Source organism: Phoca vitulina, unplaced genomic scaffold (assembly GCF_004348235.1).
Source record: "Phoca vitulina isolate PV1807 unplaced genomic scaffold, GSC_HSeal_1.0 scaffold85, whole genome shotgun sequence".
Taxonomy (NCBI): domain Eukaryota; kingdom Metazoa; phylum Chordata; class Mammalia; order Carnivora; family Phocidae; genus Phoca; species Phoca vitulina.
Genome location: NW_022589788.1, coordinates 4,428 through 23,108, shown reverse-complemented (window position 1 = coordinate 23,108; position 18,681 = coordinate 4,428). Strand labels below are relative to the sequence as shown.

General features: G+C 47.2%; 1 protein-coding gene across 3 annotated transcripts in view; it reads right to left on the bottom strand.

The window, feature by feature from the left end:
- PIGG (phosphatidylinositol glycan anchor biosynthesis class G) overlaps positions 1-17,786 on the bottom strand; it is a 41,792-nt gene extending 24,006 nt beyond the window's left edge. For 2 of the 3 annotated variants that reach the window (XM_032395526.1, XM_032395527.1), the window contains exons 1-5: positions 17,499-17,786; positions 16,432-16,637; positions 10,198-10,407; positions 8,721-8,909; positions 7,501-7,642 (exon numbers count right to left, since the gene is read on the bottom strand). In XM_032395526.1, the coding sequence (XP_032251417.1) occupies positions 7,501-7,642; positions 8,721-8,909; positions 10,198-10,407; positions 16,432-16,637; positions 17,499-17,652 (901 nt within the window). In that variant the 5' untranslated portion in view covers positions 17,653-17,786. Of the gene's footprint in view, positions 1-7,500; positions 7,643-8,720; positions 8,910-10,197; positions 10,408-11,037; positions 11,172-16,431; positions 16,638-17,498 lie in introns of those variants that run through there. The other variant, XM_032395528.1, reaches the window with a different exon arrangement.
- Between the last annotated feature and the right edge of the window lie 895 nt (positions 17,787-18,681).

Below are 18,681 nucleotides of genomic sequence, written 5' to 3'. Positions count from 1 at the left end.
GAATCCTGGAAAAGCAGCTGATTCCAGGTCTAGGCAAGGAATTGTGCACGAGAGGCTGGAACAACTTTTCAGACCCGGCAACAACAGAGCCCTCAGAGATACGAAGGTGTTTGAGACCTCCAAGTTGGAAGGACTCAGGAGCTAATCTGAATCAGAGGCTCCTACTGGCCAAAGATGGGACAATCTGAATATTAAAAAGAATAATATTTATACTGAATTGAAACAAACTATGCTTAAATCCATGAGTTTACAATGCTACTGAACACCAACAACACAAAACCCTAATTGGTTATAGTTGAAGCACACTAGTGAACTCACAGTGAACTAATTCACTGATTTGAAACTGGAAATTAAGTGGAAAGAATAACTCATCTTTACTCCTATCTCTGTTACAAAAATGGTACTGCTAGGTAATAAAGTAGATTGGGGAAGATGCTCCTTACAGAATTAGTCTGTCCAGTTAATGAAAAAAAGAATTAGACAATTAAAGTATCACTGTTTGCAAGCTCCAGTGAATTACTAGTTGGTCATCAACGGCTCCTGGCTTCACAGTCCAGCAAGCATCCTGTGTGCATCCTGCTGGAAACAGCCTTATGAAAACCAACCAAACCAAAGGGATCTGAATCTGCCTCCTGGGCAGAGAGGATTCACAGAGGACATCACAGCAGACAGTGCAGAGGAAGACTCCCCAGGACAAATAACCAGGTTTCTTCAACAAATAAATTGTGGTAAAATAGAAGAGGATGGAGTGGGGACCTATAGACAGAGGAGACATAAAGAGACACATCAACCAATCTCAGTGCATGGATCTTATTGGTATCTTAACTCAAACAACTCAAAAGGGAGACAGACACTGGAAATTTGAACACTGACCATTTGATGAATCAAGGAATTAATTAATAGCGTATTTTAAATGTGCTAACAGGATCAAGACTACATTAAGAAAGTAAGAAAAGCACATAACTTCTAGAGACCTGCTTCCAAGTGAAACAGGAGAGGAAAACAAGCCAGAGGACGGAAGATGTAAGAATGTCCATAACAAGGGCACCTGGGCGGCTCAGTCGGTTGGGCGTCTGCCTCTGGCTCAGGTCGGAATCCTGGGATCAGCCTGGTCCTACTCAGCGGGGAGTCTGCTTCTCCCTCTGCGCCTCACTCGTATCATGCTCTCCCTCTCACACTCTGTCTCTCTCTCAAATCAATAAATAGATAAAAATCGTAAAAAAAAAAGAAAGAAAGAAAGATAAAAAGATTGGCCGTAACTGGCCCATAACCACTGAAACTGGGTGGTGGGCTTGGGGGTTTATTACACTGTTTTGACTAGTTTTGTATGTCTGAAAATTTACATAATAAGGAGTCTTTAAAAAAACATTTAAATGTTTTGATCTGGGATTTACACAGGTTCAAAGAATGAGGTGGATTCCCAGCATGATTTTTTTCCAGAAGGTCCTGACATCATTTCCAGAATGCCTTGTCTTTTCTCCACTAATATGAAATGCCACATTCGTCACCAAATGCCCAGATCTACTGGGGTCTATTTTTGGTCTCTTGATTTTGCTCTACTGATTAGTGTGACTAGCTCTTGCCAGCAATATTTTGAGAACTGTAATTCGGTAATACCAATACAAGGGAAGCCACATTACCCAGTGGGTTTTATCCTGTAGAAGAAGGAAAAGCATTTCAGAAAATCATTCTCCCCATCCAGCACCCAGGTCTTCTCCCACCTGTCTCCTCTCCACTGGCCCTGGCAATGTGCTCTGTCCAGCTAAGCCACCTTTCACACATTACTGATGAGACAGCCACTATAGGCCACTATTCTGGGCTTGAGGGATAGAATATGAACGAACAGGCAAAGTCCCTCCCTTCATGGAGCTTACATCCTGTTAGCAGGAGGAAGACCATAAAATATACCTGCTCTGCCCTGTGTGGAGGCAGAGCAGAGGCATGAGGTCAGAACTCTGGGGATGGATAGTAGCAGGATGGGGGTACTTGAAATCACATGGTATACAATTCAAAACTGCTTATTTTTCAGAATAATAAACACCTTAAGATTCATTTTTATTAGAATAAGCAACAAAAATTTACATGAATCTGTAGGATACAAATAAGCCTTCAAAGACCTATCAGGAAGGGTGGCTTGAGTAGCTCTGTGGGCCTGCTTGCCAGGAAAACAAGCATAACTGGCAAAAATTATAAAAACCACCACCATCACAACGATTTATAGCCTCTGGAAACCATCTAGGGTCATACAGCAAATGAAGAAATCTTTGTTCAAGAAAATCTCTGAAAGCTTGGTAAGAACAGGGGAGTGTGAGGCATTTGAGGAACCACGACTCCCTCCCTCCCCCTGTAGCTCCGTGGGACACACTCTGCTCTGAGAGGATACAGCAAAGAACACGGGGCTCCCTCACCCCTGGGTCCCTGTGAGGGCTCTGAGCTCTCCCGGGGAGGAACAGGCTGCCAGCATTGCCCATCCTCCTCAGCTATGTGGTGTAGAGGCTCAATCCCAGCTGAGTGCCTGGGAACTCTCTTTTTCTGCCCAGCCCCATAAAGAATTTCTACCCCAGTCTGCTTGCAGGGTGGAGGCTGCCCCCAGAAGAGGCTAGTGGAAAAGATCAGAGGCTACTACACAGAGACCCCAAGAGAAAGGGACCGCTGTCACTGCCCATAACTAGAAACGGTGGCTCATTTAGCCCAGGGCAGGCCGCAGAACAGAGCAAAGCTCCCCACAAAAGAACTGACTTTGTCTGAAACAGGTGGTGAATTCAAGCCTAGGAATGCTCTTGAGAACAATGGAGATTTTGGAGGTGGGCGGCAGAGAGGAGGCTGGTAGCTTCATGACAGCCATAAGCTAAACCACAGGCCAGCTGGGTGCTCACAGAGAGCGCCAGGAGAGAAGGGTCAGAACCACCTCGGAGAATGGCCTCGAAAATGACCCTGCAAAGGGGCTCAAACACAAGATCAGACTGTGGAGCACATTTATTCTAAGCTGTCAAAAATAAGGCAATCGGCTGGCAATGAGTGGAGCCTGAAGCTGGGTGTGACGGCAGCAGAGGCATCAGCCTGGCACAGCCATCACAGAGACAGACAGGCACAGGGCGTCAGTGAGACCGCTGTCACCCCAGGGCGGCTGCGCCAGCAGAGAGCCACAGCAGACTCCGTGCTGCGGGAGAGAGACTGCACCGAAGTGGCCTAGCCCTGCTGCTCAGCAAATACGCAAGGGAACAACTATGACGACGGCCCCGGGGGCGGGGGCTGGGGGTCAGAATCCAGAGTTGCTGCAATATATTATTTGAAATGGTCAGTTTTCACCGAACACTATGAGCAATTACGCAAAGCAATAGGAAAAGTATGACTCAGACAGAAGAAAAAGCAACAGAACCTTCCAGTAAAGGGCCCAGACTCCTAGAGGTAACAGACGGACTTGCAAGCAGCCACCGCAAATACGTTTAAAGAGCTACAGGAAACTATGCATAGACAAGTAAAGGAAGGTCTGATGACAATGTGTCATCAAATAGAGATCATCAACAAAGAGACAGAAATTATAAAGAAAATAATCAATGGAAACTGTGAAGATGAGAAATACAGTAACCGAAATGAAAAATTCGCTACAGTTGCACTGAACTGGCAGAAGAATCACCAAATTTAAAGGCAGATTGATAAAATTACACAATCTGAAAAAACAGAAACTCTCCCAAATTTGATGAAAACCATTAATCTACACATCCAAGAGGCTCAGTGAACTCCCAGTTGGATACACACAAAACACACGGACATATAATGAAAGTGCTGGCAGCCAAGACAAGGAAAGCCCAGCCAGACTGAGAGGACGTCTCATCAGAAGCCGGGCAAGCCAGAAGGCAGCGGGACAGAGCACCCAAAGTACTGAAAGAGAGAAGAACGGTCACCTCAGATCTTCTACCCAGCAAAACTATCTTTTAGAAATGAAGACATAATAGAGACATCCCAGATTAAAAACGAACAGCCACAAAAAAGAAACTATTTAATGCTAGCAAACCTGCACTGTAAGAAATGCTAAAGGAGGTTCTTCAGGCTGAAAACAAGTGACTCTAGATGTTAATTTTGATCCATAAAACGAGCAAAGAGCATCAGTAATTATACAATTATAAAACAGCCTAAGAACACATTTAAAAAGCCATTATATAAAATATACATATACAGTAGAAATGTTCTGTACTTGGGGCGCCTGGGTGGCTCAGTTGCTTAAGCATCTGCCTTTGCCTCAGGTCATGATCCTGGGGTCCTGGGATCGAGCCCTGCACTGGGCTCCCTGCTCAGTGATCTCTCTTGAGGGAGAAGCAGATACCATTCAGTCATGCTCGCTCGCTCTCTGTCTCTCAAATAAATGAATAAAATCTTAAAAAAAAAAAAAAGAAATGTACCATATGTGAGAATAACAGCACAGAGAAGGTAGGTGGGGCAAAACTGTACTGGAGAAAGAAAACACCACCACATGAAAACATCTGTCCAGAGGCACCTGGGTGGCTCAGTCAGTTAAGTGTCCGACTTTTGATTTCAGCTCAGGTCATGATTTCAGGGTCCTGGGATCAAGCCCTGCATCGGGCTCCCCACTTACCGTGGAGTCTGCTTGTCTCCCTCTCCCTGTGCCCCTTCCCCTGCTTGCACACACACTCTCGCTCTCTCTAAAATAAATAAATCTTAAAAAAAAAAAAAAAAACTGTCCACACAAAAACTTCCTAAATGTTCACAGCAACATTATTCCTAACAGCTGAAAAGTGGAAACAACCCATATGTCTATCAGCTAATGAATGGATACATTGATGTGGTCTATCCATCACGTGGAACATAATCCAGCCAAAGAAAGGAATGAAGTCCTGACACCACTACAACCTGGATGAACCTTGAAAACATTACGCCAAATGAAAGCAGCCAGTCACACAAGGCCACAGGGCCCATTTACAGGAAATGTCCAGAAGAGGCAAATCGACAGAGATGGAGAAAAGATTAGCAGTTGCTGGCAGCTAGGGGTAGGGGGGTAAGTGGGGGTATATTGTCCTGAAATTAATACTGACTCTGAGCGAGCTACTCGCAGTGCCGTCCTGGCTCATAAAATAAGCATAATGAGACAACTGAACACAACCATTCTTGACACGAGTAAACAAGTGACAAAAAACTTGGAACTCACTGTTGGCACTGAGGTCAGTGACCTGAACTACCCTGTCAGGTGTCCTGCACGTGCAGCCTCCCTGGTCGTTCCTGGCACTGAAGACACAGTCAGGCCTCCCAAGGAGGACATTCTTAAGTACCCGTCTTGGAGATGAAACATCAGCACTTTAGTTCAACAACGACCCTAACATTCCTATAATAAAAACCATCGGCTTAGTTGTCTCTTTTGCTCCCCAGATTACAAGCTCCCTGAGGGTGGAGGCTGCCCACAGTGCCCAGCACAGTGCCTGGCCCACGGCAGGTAGCACGCCTCTTCCGGATGATGAGCGGAAAGGGCGTTTCTGGCATGGGGCTCTCGCTCAGGTAGGGGAGCCACGTGGGACCCTGCTTTGGGTACACAGTGTGGGAAAGCCAGGTGTAGAAGGCAGGTGCTCTGGTGGGCAGTGTGTGCGCTCACTGGAAGACAGGCTTCAGTAAGACACCTAGAATAGGAAGGCTCAGGTCCCAAGAGCTAATGACTCGTATCTTAGGAGATGAGATGTCTGAGAGGAGGAAGTGTGGCAAAAAGATCGACAGAAATCAACGGAGATTCTTCCTCAACCAGTCCTCGCTCAAGTGGGAGATTCGTTCATTCGACAATCCTTTTTGGCACCCGTCACATACCAGGCAATGTTTAGGCCCGAGACAGGCATGTACCAATGACCAAAAAGATCTGGCGCCGCCTGACTGTAGCTTGAAGTGCAGAGAGGAGGCGGCTGTTATACGCATCACACAAATAAGTCTGTAATTAAAATCTAAGTGAAGAAGGAGGGCAGTAAGCGTGGACTGCTGTGAATGACGAACAGAGGGAGGGCAATTTAGTTTCACGGATGAGCCAGTGATGTCAGCTGAAACCAGGGATGAATGGACAAGCAGGCTGAGGGGCTGACGATGACGGAGTTGGGCACATGGGGAAGAGCTTGTCACCTGGAGGACCTGTGTGAAGGGCAGAGGCCAGGACACAGTGAGTAATGGTGAATATGGTTCAGGATGAAGCTGTGAAGTGAGAAAGAAGCCTCACGTAGGGTTGTTACTTGATCCAAAGTTCAGCTACTGGTTTTATGTACAGATTGGGGATGGTCTGGAATGTGGGGAGCAAGGGAGAAGGAGGGTGAAGTGGGACGTCCACATTTCCACCTGGAAGAATCACATGAAGGTGCCATTTGCTAGCAGGGCATTACGAGAGGGCAGATTAGACGTGAAGCTGTCACAGCTGCTCTACCTTTGGGAGGCTCAAGTGGAGGCGTCAGGCAGCTGAAAAGACAGTCTGGAGATCGAAAAAGAGGAGACAGCTAGAGGGATAAATCGGACAAGTGCAGAGCCTATTCATGGCATTTAAAACTATGGGAATGGACGAGATCATCTTAGGAGTGAATGTAGAATGAAACTAGGAGGCAGTCCAGAAAGGACCAGGAGCTAAGCTAGCAAAGACTAGATAGCAAAGCGAGAGGTGCGAAGAAAACCAGACAAATGGGAGCTACCAGAACTAGGGTTCAGAAATGCCCAACGGTACTTAAGGGTCACGTGAGAGGGGGCCAGAGAGTGTCCAACTCAGAAGTAACTGGCGAGTGAAGGCGGGCGTGTTGCAAAGTGAGGAGGCGAGGAAGTACAGGCTGACAGGGAGACAGGGCACATGGCTGTGAGGCAAGCCGGCCCGTGCTTGGGATGGAGAGCTGGGCTGTCTTAATGCCGACAGACAGGCCCTCAGTTAGTCCTGCGCTGACTGATCCTAGGACTCCGCAGTTTCAAAAGATGGACCGTTTGTAAAAATTTTAATTATTGGGGCACCTGGGTGGCTCAGTCTGTTGGGCATCTGCCTTTGGCTCAGGTCGTGATCCTGCGGTCCTGGGATGGAGTCCCACATCGGGCTCCCTGCTCGGCGGGGAGTCTGCTTGTCCCTCTCCCACTCCCCCTTTCCCCTGCTCGTGTTCTCTTTCTCTCTCTGTCTCTCTCTCAAATAAGTAAGTACAATCTTAAAAAAAAAATTTTAATTTTTAATGTTTCTTTCCTTCAGTTCACATGTGTTCAGATGTCTCGAAGCTACTGGTAATTTTTATCAATAGTTCCAGATACCCAGGCAGTGACATTCATACAACAACATTCTTAAAAAGAATATTTGTACTTTAAAAATTGGGGCAAGAAATGTAAACTCCAAATCCTGGCTGCCCCTCGCCCCATTAATTTTCATCCTCACATTGCTCAGGATATTTCAAACTTACACAGCTTCCAAAAAACGATTTTAAAATTAAAATTGGTCTACAGAAAACAGATACATAAAATACAGTTTTAAAATAGTAAACATTCCTAAATCCTCACCAGGTTTTCTTTCAAATGCAGAACTGATTAAGATCAAGGCGGTGTTAAGTTCCTCCACGGAAGAGGCGCCGTGACCTCCTGTTTCTGACATGCCGTGATCACCACAAAGAACCAGCAAATTGGGTACAAGAGTCTCTCTCTCCTATAAGGCAAAGGAAAAATATTTCAATTGCATTCAGACTGAGGAGAACACATGATCTTGTTGAGAAAATGACTTTAGATTTAACCTTTATAAATAGTAACTTTTTTTAAAGATATTTTTATTTATTCATTCGAGACACAGAGATAGAGAGAGAGAGAGAGAGAACACGAGCAGGGGGAGAAGCAGAGGGAGGGGGAGAAGCAGGCTCCCCGCTGAGCAGGGAGCCCGATGCGGGGCTCGATCCCAGGACCCTGGGATCATGACCTGAGCCGAAGGCAGATGCTTAACCATCTGAGCCACCTAGGCGCCCCATTAGTAACTCTTTATAAATGAGTTAGACTTTTTTTTTTTAACCTATGAGCTTACAGCTAGATCAAAGGGTGAAAGGCAAATAATATCATAAATAAAACAAATAGAATCGTATGAGGTCATGGAGCACAGGAGGGTTATATTTAGGGCCTCTCAGGGCAGAGGATTTGGGCCTGGTTTCTGTCTTTGCCACCGCTGAGCCATGAGAGCCTAGACACATGCCTTGTCACACCTGTCTCCTTATGTGTCAAGTGGGATTGCCCCTCAGCCTGGGGCTCCAGCCAAGGGCCTCTGCTGCTCCTGGATGTGCCGGGCAGGCTCTGCCTTGCTCTTGCTACTTCTTCACCTAGAAGGCACCTTCACAGAGGACACACCTGCCCCTCCTTCCCTTCAAGGCTCTGCTCCCAGGTCACACGTCCTGAAGGACAGCTGCTCTCACCATTCTGTTTCAAATCACAACTCTCTCAGCTGCTGTTCCCTTTTCCTAGTATACTTACGTACTCGTTGATTATCCTCATTTGTCCTTCCTGGCTACAGCAGAAGCTCTACAGATGCCCGGACAGGCACTCAGGAACTAGCAGTGGGATGAAGGGGTCAGTGGGGGACACAGTCAAAGCTGCTGGGAGGCTGGGCCTGCGCTCTGTGCGTACGGGCGAGCTGAGTGATGGGGGGCGTGGCGTTCACAGAGGTCTCAAGTCCACTTCAGAAACTTGGTATCTCCTAGGAGACACTGGCATGGTGACGCGCAGCGCACCACAGTGAGCCTCACCTCGGCCAGCAGTGAGGTGTGGATCTTCATCAGGATGCTATCCATCTCCCGGAGTTTGTGGCCGATCAGAGGGCTGCTGGGCCCAGAGACGTGGCCAATGTGGTCCAGCCCCAGGTAGTGGAGGATTAACACATCCCAATCCCCTCTTTTTAATACTTTATCCAAATGCCTCGTAACATTATCATCCACCTGTAAAGGGGGAAAAGTACGTATGAATAGCTTCCTTTATTTCCCTTGATCTATACTCTCCAAGGAAAAGTGATACAGTCCTTTTAAAATCTAGGCGTTTGTTTTAGGTAACAGGACTCATCTGAAAAGACAGCCCCCCCCCCCCCCCCCCGCCAAAAAAAAGCCCTAAACACAAACAGAAAAACCTGTCATAAAAAAGTTAAACAAATATTAGCATTAGTTTAAGCTGTCACTAATACCGTCCTCATGTTTCTAAGGTACAGATACCATACAGGCAACTTAAATGAGAAGTGTTGTTCTGACAAAAACATTCTGTGGGACCCCTACTGGGAATTAACTAACACTAAGCAGATGTTCAGGTGACCGGTGGGGTCAAGTTGAAGGCATCTAAGTGTGTCCTATGTGAAGGCTGCTCTGGGAGGAAAGAGATACAGCTCTGAGCAACTAGTGGTCAAGCAGCCCCTGACAGAGCCATGAGCCTGGTCAGCCCTGACCATTCAGCTGGCCCATCTCCCTCCCACTGAAAAGTCTCTGCAAAGGGAAGGGTCCCTGAGTGATAAGACAGAGGACGGGGAAACTCACTCCTGGACATTAACTGCTGCGTGTACAGAGGTCAGCTTTAGCAAAGGGTTTTAACGTAAGCAAGACTGCAAACGCTCTACCAGGCCCAGCAAACTGAGCTGGTGTGGGTTTGTCTCTGCTCCTGTTACTACTAACAGGAGGTCACGGCGCCTCTGGGTGGCCTCCCTCTGCTTCCAGGGTCAATTTTCTAACTACAGGTCTAATCACACCCTTTTTCCTTGTTGGAGACTGCACTCCCAGCACAGCGCAATGCCCCTCAGGACCTGACTCCACCCAGCTCACCATCTGTCCTCCCACCTCCCCACTGGGGACACTGCTGCACTAACAGGAGAACCAATAGCCTCAAGGATCCTCTGGAGTCCTCAGGCTCTGCCTCGTACCGATGCTGCCACCCCCATTCTGTCCATTGGGAAGTCCCCACTCACTTCTCAAAACAGCTTAAATGGCTCCTTGCTGGGAAGCCCTTCCTGATCCTCCATACCCCATCAACAGGTGCTCAGCTGTTCCAAGAGAACTTTGCTCACGTCTCCATCAGGGTTCATGTCTCTGGGTTGTAATTGATTATGTGAATGAACAATGTCTACAATCTCTCCATACCTCTCCCAGTATACTAATAAAAGCCACATACAAAACAATGTTGCCTCTCACCGACAGGGTATCAGACTCTATCTAGTATGACAAAGCTTTCTTATTTTAAAAAACTGACCTCTGTATAATCTGACACAAAAAATGAGGTTGTTCCATCATATTCCACAAAATGCCTTGGGAATAATTTCACCCATGTTTCATCTCCATAAAAGATAATTCTTTTCCCAGCTGCTTTTGCCTGTGTGATCACATTGTCTTCCAGCAGTGCAGGGGAATTGAGGTTCCTGACAACATCAATGAAGCCAGGGAGGCTCCCTGTCATCAACGCCTGCAGGAGGAAACATTCAAGAAATTAGACTACGGAATCCAAAGCGTAGCATGGGAAGGAGCACCGAAGATCATATTACGGATGAAAGAGGAGAGCATAAAACTAGGACACCCCCAATACTGGAAGCTGGGTCAGTGGTAGGACAGAGGGGAAAGCTGCACACAGATTCTGGCAAACTAGCAAACTTGATCTCAAAGACTTGACTGTATTTCAGCCAATGAGAGGATGAAGGTGGAGGCTGTGGGCAGCTGGACGACCGTGATGGACAGAAAAGCTGTAGGTTATAGCAACTGAAGAAAATGGCAAAGTGTGGTTTGCACTGAAAACATAAACCTGTATACTCCACTTCCCATCAGGTCCTCACCTAAGCTTCAAATCTGTTCTGTGTGACGAGCAGACTCTGTGTACTCATCTCACAACCTAGCAATTCTAATGTCCATGCCATGTGAACGAGCAGCCTCTCACACACACTGGAAGGAAAGCAGTCTCTAAGCAAGAACTCTTAGAAATTCTCACAGTAAACTGGCCCAGGAATGCTGGTGGGACACCCCTGCTCCGCATGCACACACACACACAGACACAGCACCGTAATTTCTGGGAGGAAAGGGTGGGTGTGACGTATCCCCATACCTTTCTGACATAGAATTTTGTCAACAACCTCCCTCGTTTTAGCACAGAGTCTAAGAGGCCATAGTAATGGTTCATGTGTCTCCTGTGATCTAGAGTTATCCAACAACCCATGACACTGGCATCCAGGGACCGACCTGTGCAATGAAAATAAACAGAAATCTGTATCATGCCAATAGGCATAATTTCGCCAGGTCCTCTTTAACAGCAAAAATAGCAAATAGGAATTAACCTGATTTCTGCAATGTCAGAGGAGCTCGGCAAATCCTCTCCCCTAAGAGCAATGATAAAATGGGATAGAACTGCCCAAAACAACCATTTCAAGACTTTGAAAACTTACGAAGGATATACAACAAATTGAGAAGTTCTTATCTAAGACAAACTACTGAATCTCAGTAAGAGCTGTGAGTATCTGTGGTGTTTTAACAGAGGCTGCCCCCCTCCCCCTCCCCCTGTGACATAGTGGCCATGGGGACCCGGAGGGGTCCATCTGACCTGGAGCTGCACGGAGAAGTCCCATGCCAGGGATGTGTTGAAAACAAGGAAGGCCAACATCACAGCTGCCTAAGGCATCAATGCTGTTTGTGTAAGAGACAAGCCCAACATTTAAAAATGGGATCTGGGGGGAACCTGGGTGGTTCAGTCGGTTAAGCGTCTGCCTTCAGCTCAGGTCATGATCCCAGAGTCCTGGGATCGAGCCCTGCATCGTCAGGCCCTGCTCAGTGGGGAGTCTGCTTCTCCTTCTCCCTCTCCCCCAGCTTGTGCTCTCTCTTGCTCACTCTCAAATAAATAAAATCTTAAAAAAAAATGGGATCTGGGTTAGGGGTGCCTGGGTGGCTCAGTCGGTTAAGCGTCTGCCTTTAGCTCAGGTCATGATCCCAGGGTCCTGGGATTGAGCCCCACATCGTCGGGCTCCCTGCTCAGTGGAGAGCCTGCTTCTCTCTCTCCCTCTGCCTCTCCCCCAGCTTGTGCTCTCCCTCTCGCTCACCTTCTCTCAAATAAATAAATAAATAAAATCTTTAAAAAAAAAGAAAGGGATCTGGGTTAGGGGTACCTGGGTGGCTTAGTTGGTTAAGCGTCTGACTCTTGATCTCAGTTCAGGTCTTGATCTCAGGGTCGTAAGTTCAAGCCCCACATTGGGCTCCACGCTGGGCATGGAGCCTACTTAAAAAAAAAAAAAATTAAAAAAAAAAAAAAAGGGGTCTGGGAATGAGACAGGTATACCAGATTTCTGTAAGAGCCCACAGAGCCGCGTGCACACATGGGGCTGACTGTGCACTCGGGAGAGATCAGACCGTGCCTAGTAACTCACTCCTTCCAGCCGAAGAGGAGGCCCTACTCACACAGAAAGTGACAGGGCAGGCGTGTTAGGTGCCTGAACAGTGAGTACGAACCACACACAGACCCCTGGAAAGGGTGGAAGGCCTAGGTGTTTAAGCACAACCTCTCACCAGTCATTGGCTACCCACTAACTATGCTCACCCAGGGGTGACCTTTCGCAAGACCAGCTTAAAAATAAAAACCAGAATTTAAAAAACAAAAATAAGCAGATACCAGTTACTGTGCACTCCAGGGGAGACAGACTCTACAGAACGAGTTTAGGCAAGTAACTCACTGACAAACCAACAAAATGATAGCAAGAACCACCACTCCTGGGGTGGAGGATCAGAATCCAGAGTTGAGGTGGGGGGTTGATGGATATACCACATTTGTTAAATCTCACCAGACTGTACACATAAAAATGTCTGCACTTCACTGTATGAAAATTCTATCTCAATGAAATTATTTTTTTTTAAATGTGAGCCTCTTTCACCCCAAAATTTTACTACTTATAGTTAACCAGTTACTTTGGGTAAGTACCCTTTCATATTTTTCCTGTATGTTATAATCACAAATATACAATGGTAATAAACTATATAAACAATTCTGCAACTTGCTTTTATTTTTCAATAACATATTCTGAACTTCTCTTCCCAGAAAACACACAGCTACCTCTTTTCTTTTCTTTTTTTTTTTTTTAGCAGCTACAAAGTACTCCAGTATTTGGACCAAGACCATTTTATTGGACATGAATTTTAACAAGCTTGCAACGCAAGTGCCATTTGAGCTGAGACCTGAAGGCTGACCTGTTGTCTAGGGGAGGAGAAGGAAGGTACAGTGGGACTCTCCAGAGGAACACAGCAAACTGTGAAAGCCCCAAGGCTGAAAGAGGGCAGCATGCTTGCAGGATGTGTGATCTATGTGGATGAATGACACAGGAAGAGGGAAGCAGCTCAGATGAGGATGAAGAGGTAAACAGGGACAGGACCATGCAGCCTTGAGGCCTGAGTCAGTAGGCAGATATAAACTAGTGCAGGGTCTGAAGACGGGGCCTGGGTACGAGGAGGTGCTGGGAGACTTTTACATTCCTGGCTGGAGACCATAGCCCACTGGACCAGGGTGGCAGCAGTGCAGGGGCTGGCTCAGTGTTGAGAGTACCTGTCTACCTCATTTCATATGAAGAAGAGGTCATCATCAACCTTTACATTTTTACAATGTGATAGACAAAAACTGGGCTTACAGATTGCTTTAGTTCGTCTTGCCCTGATTACTAGTATAGAATCTTTTCGTATGTTTACTCGCCATTTCAGTGTCTTCCTTTGTGGATTTCTTTATATCCTTTGCCATTGGATTGTTGTCCTTGGTCAGATTCTCTTTACACATCATGAGCTCACCATCTTGTTTGTGATGTCAACTGTAAATAATTTTTCCAGTTTATCATTTGTCAGTTGACTTGGTTTATAGTGTCTTCTACCATATGAAGGGTTTTGGTTTCCATGTGGTCTAATCTGTCCATCCTTTTCCCAGGGGCTTTTATAAGGTACCTGCCTCCTTCTCACACTAGGCTGTGTTCCCACTGACATTTTCGAGGAGGGCGGGGACTACCTGGTACCCTTCAGCCCAGGAAGCATGCAGGCAGCTGGGAGCCCTAGGAAGTCTAAGTGAGAGCCCAAGTCTGCCATCACCTTGGAGGTCGTCCTGCGGTTGTTGTGGCCTTGGGAACAGTGGTTTCTTGCCTTCTGAGATTGAAGGAGGGCTCTGCAGAGACTACTGGAAGAGGATGTGGCCTGGTCACCCTGTTCAGCAGTGACCAACAGAGGCTCTGGAACCGGACACACACAGGCTAGGTTCCATTTCTGATGCCAGCTGTGTGGTTTTACCACTTCCAGCCTGTTTCCTCCTCTGGAAAATGGAGAAGGCGGCAGTGCGGGCCTCGTGGAGCCTAGGTCATGGGGCTGTTGTGACAGCACATGACAGAATGCCTGTGCTCTGTGCTCACTGCAGTCAGTTGGTCAGTACCTGCTCCTTGCTGTTACTATACATCCCCTGAAGAAAGGAAAAGCGTTCACAAATCAGTTAACACGAGGAAGTGCTACGAAAGTGCTGCTAGTCTTGAGGCGTCAAGATCAGCGTTTCGTGACCCCTGCACCAACACCTCAGGATTAACACATCCCTTCCCGAGCCGGGGGCAGGGCAGGGACGCACATCCTAGCCAACACCACCCAGTCCCGCCAGATTCTAGAGCTGTGTAACCCCAGCTCCAGCATGTATTTCCTGTTCTAGCTCCCCTCTTGCTGCGGAATGAGAAGCAAGAACTTGCAAAGGCCTGAAAACAAAATAAACAAAATGAAGCACAATACTGGTGTCATGAAAGGACACAAACAAGCTGGAGACAGAGCACAGCAGCCGACATGCAGGTCTGGACACAGCCTGGAGCCTGCACACCCATTTACATGCTTTCTTATAAACCTACTCAGACTCCTTACCAGAAGGAAGGAGGAATGGGTTCCTTCCACACCTTTGCTAGAACAGACCAATCAGTGCTCCTGATGGTGAGGAGCCTGGATGCCTTTCTTCTAGCTTTCACAAGACTGGTCTCAGCAGAATGAGCACTCTTGAGAGGCCATCCCTGAGCTTCTTGACTAAAGGTGCCCCACTCCTCCCTGTTCCTCATTACTGTCATAGTCTCCTCCCTGATTCCTTCCACAGCACTTACCACTTTCCGAAACTATCTTGATTATTTGCATACTTACATAGTTTCTGTCCCCTCAATTAGAAATTAAGCTCCATGAGGATAGGACACTTGCTGTCTAGTTCTTCACTGAATCCCTCTTATTGAAAACAGTGTGTGATACGTAGAAGATGCTCAATAAATACTGCTGAATGAAGGACACACTACATCCAAAAGTTGCAGAGAGTGGGAAACTCAAGAAAATAAGTCAATGAAAGATGCATTATTAATCCTCTGAATCCCAGACTGTTTTATTCATCCAGTAAACAATTACTGAGTACCTACTAAATACTGAATCAAGATGTGGCTCCTTCTCACCAAATAATAAGGTGTCACACAATCAGCCATAGATGTAAGGCTCAACCAGAGACGATTTTACCATGCCAGCAACATATTCACAAACTTTGAAGCTCCTCTGTCCCTTTTTGCCTCTTCCCCTTTACTCATCCTTCCAGTTTAAACTCTAGTATAATTTCCTCAGGCAGGCTTTTCTGACCCTCAAGCTAAATTGAGCCCCCTCCCATCCCACCCAGTAATGAGCATCACATCCTGCTCTTCCCCATCATCATGCATTAATCACACTTTAAAACTACAAATTAATTTGCCGCTCATTTGCTTAATGGCTATGTATCTCATAAGTGACTAAAAGCTCCATGAAGGCAGATACTATTTGGCCCCAACTGCATACCCATTACAGTACTGACACATAGTAGTTGCTTAATAAATAGTTCTTGAGCCAATCAATACAGCCTTACCCTTTTTTTTTTTCCCCCACTCATAGTTCATGAGTAAAGCACTATGCACTTCAAAGCCACACTCACTAGGCTGAACACCTCAAAGTGAGTTATACAGTAGAAACAGTGATAACTATTGAGGCCAGATCATGCAGGTTTGGTTATTATTTACACCACACAGTTGGGGACAAGTCATCTAACTTATCTGAATTTGTTTCTTGTCTATAAAGTCAAGAGACTGAACTAGATTAACCCTAAAGGCTCCTTTCTGGAATGTAAGGGACCCACTGATGATTAAAGAAGAGACCAGGTTAGCAAGGAGGACACTATCTTTTGGATTAGGCCGACCTGAATGATCTGGGCTCTAAATACTTTATGTTTTCCATCAAGTGTGAACTTTGGGCTACTTGACCAGAGACACAAATCATGGGTCTCAGTTCTATCCTATCTTGTGAGGCTTCATCAGCATTTTATTGCCCTAGCCAGATGGACAGCACTAAACTAATTTCCACCAAGTTAAAATTGGGACTCCAAGTAAGAGTACAGAGAGCCCCTTCGAACCTCCCAGAAAGCCAAACCACGACTTACAACACATTCAGTCAAAATGTTTACCTTGATTCGAGGCATAGTAACTGTAGGCAGCTTTGCTTCAGCCACAAAACTGTGAGATGCTCCTTTCTCCACAAGATAAGTTGTGTAGGGCATAAATTTCACACCCTTTGACCCAAACACAAAATCATCTCTCAAGCCATCTATCAGCATAATAACAACTTTTCTGAATAGAGGTGGTGGGAGCTTGGTCCAGTTGGAACTGGCTCCTAAAAATGTTTGAAAGGAAAAAGGAAATTGAATTTTAAACTGTATTTAGCACCCAAGCACCTTATAAACTACTTCTGGCCTACTTCTCCAGCACATATGCTGTCATATCTACCTCTCCCAACCCAAAGAAAAGGACCTGTTATTGGTAGACAGTGCGGGGATGACAAGGAAGCTGAAGGAGCCCCAGTATTAAGCATGAATTGCCCTTTGCATGGTGAGTACTGGGAAAGGGGAATCCTTTCGTGAGATTCCTGGGTATTTGACATTTAGGGAGCTTGATTCCAAACACAGTGCAGCAGGTAGGGGATGGGCAAGCGTCTATAAACTGTGTCTACAAGGTCGGTGGCTGGTATTGTGTGGACCCGGTCAAAAACGGGAGAGCCTTTACCGAGTGTGTACTGCTGGGCAGGTGAGGGTTACTGGGGGGAAAAAGCGGGTCTTGGAAGAATGTCACAGAAGAAAACGCGGTGGAGGGGGTCAGCAGGAATCTTATCTGTTGTGTCTTATTGAGCAAAAAGGGTGTCTGGAAAAGGGAGTGACGCAAGGCTTGTCCGGGGAAGGGGGAGGGGGTGTGACTGGAAGAGCAGACGTCGGGAGAGGCGGGAGCCTGGGTGTGGAGAGCTCTCTTTGCGGCGACCAGGGAAGAGATCGAAGTGTGGCTGGTAGTGGTGGTTGCCACAAAGTTGTGGGATACAGAAAGAGGCTGGGGCGGTAAAAAGAGGACTCCTGGGAGTGGGGACCAGAAGAGAAGAGGAGAGCACTCGAGGGCCTCGAGAAGTCCGAGAGGCGAGGCTCCGAAGGAGGGTCCTTTGGCGAAAGTGGGGCCCAGGGAGCGGACACGGCCGGGGAGGGGTCCGTACCAGCCGAGGGTTCGGGCGCTGGGGGCTCTGCTTGGTGCTCCGTCCTGGAAGAAGAACGAACCGGAGTCGGGAAGAATCCCCGAAGGAAGAGCGCGACCCCGAGCACCTCGATCACCACACAGCAGGCGGCAAAGGTCCCGGAACCCAGCCGCATCGTGCCCCCCCGCTGGGCCAGGGTCCCGATTCCCTGACCCCGCCTCTCCGGCCCGGGCTGCTTTCGGGAGCTGCTCCTGAACAAGCGTGAACGGGTCCCCACAACAGCGCCGGCTCAGGGTGTCACCACGTCCGCCGTCGCGCCGGAAATACGCAAAAGGGAGGGCGCTTGCGGGTGCTGGGAGTCCCCACAGTCCCCGAATCCCTGGGGAGTACTTCCGGCGCGTGCCGTGGCGAATTCCCTCCGGCCCGCGAGGCCCCGCCCCCGCGTTCCAGTCGGACCTGTTGGGTCTGTGGCGGTGGCTAAACCTACTGTGTGCCATGCCTCCTGCTAGAAGCTTTCTCCTGTGTCACATCAGCCTGCTGAGTCGGGTGCCGTCGCCCTCAGAGTCCTCACCTTTCATGGGCCCGTGTGTGCCGAGGGCGCCTTCAAACTGCGCCGCCATTCCATCGCTAAGTGACGCCTGTGCTTTGAATCTCCACACTTTGTTGACTTTTAAAAACAAAGAACACGTCCTCCCTTACAAGGGTCCTTGTTATGGCTGAATTTTGTCCTTCCCAAAATTCATATGTTGACATCCTAACCCTCAGTACTTCAGAATGTGATTGTATTTGAAGATAGGGCTTTTAAAGACATAAGTCAAAATAAGGTATTAACTTTAAAAATAAAACTGCCAGTAATCTTACCAGCCAAGTAGGTTTATTCGGAAATAGCAGAGAATTGTAACGCAAGACCAGCAAGGTGCAGCAAAACTATAGAGAGGCTCTTTTATTTTTATTTAATGATTTTTAAAAGTAGGCTCCACCAGTGTGGAGCCCAACAGGGCTTGAACTCACAGATACTCTGTCTCTCCTCTGTGTTTGTGAACCTCTAGGATGGACAGGATTCACCTGTGGTCATACTTGCTTTAGAGGTTGAGCTAGAGCATTGCTCTTTTGCCCCTCAGTGTTGGGCTCTAAAAGAAGAGTGAAATATCTACCTGGCAACTGACTATTTCAATTCCAATTCAACCCCAGTCAAGGATTTTGG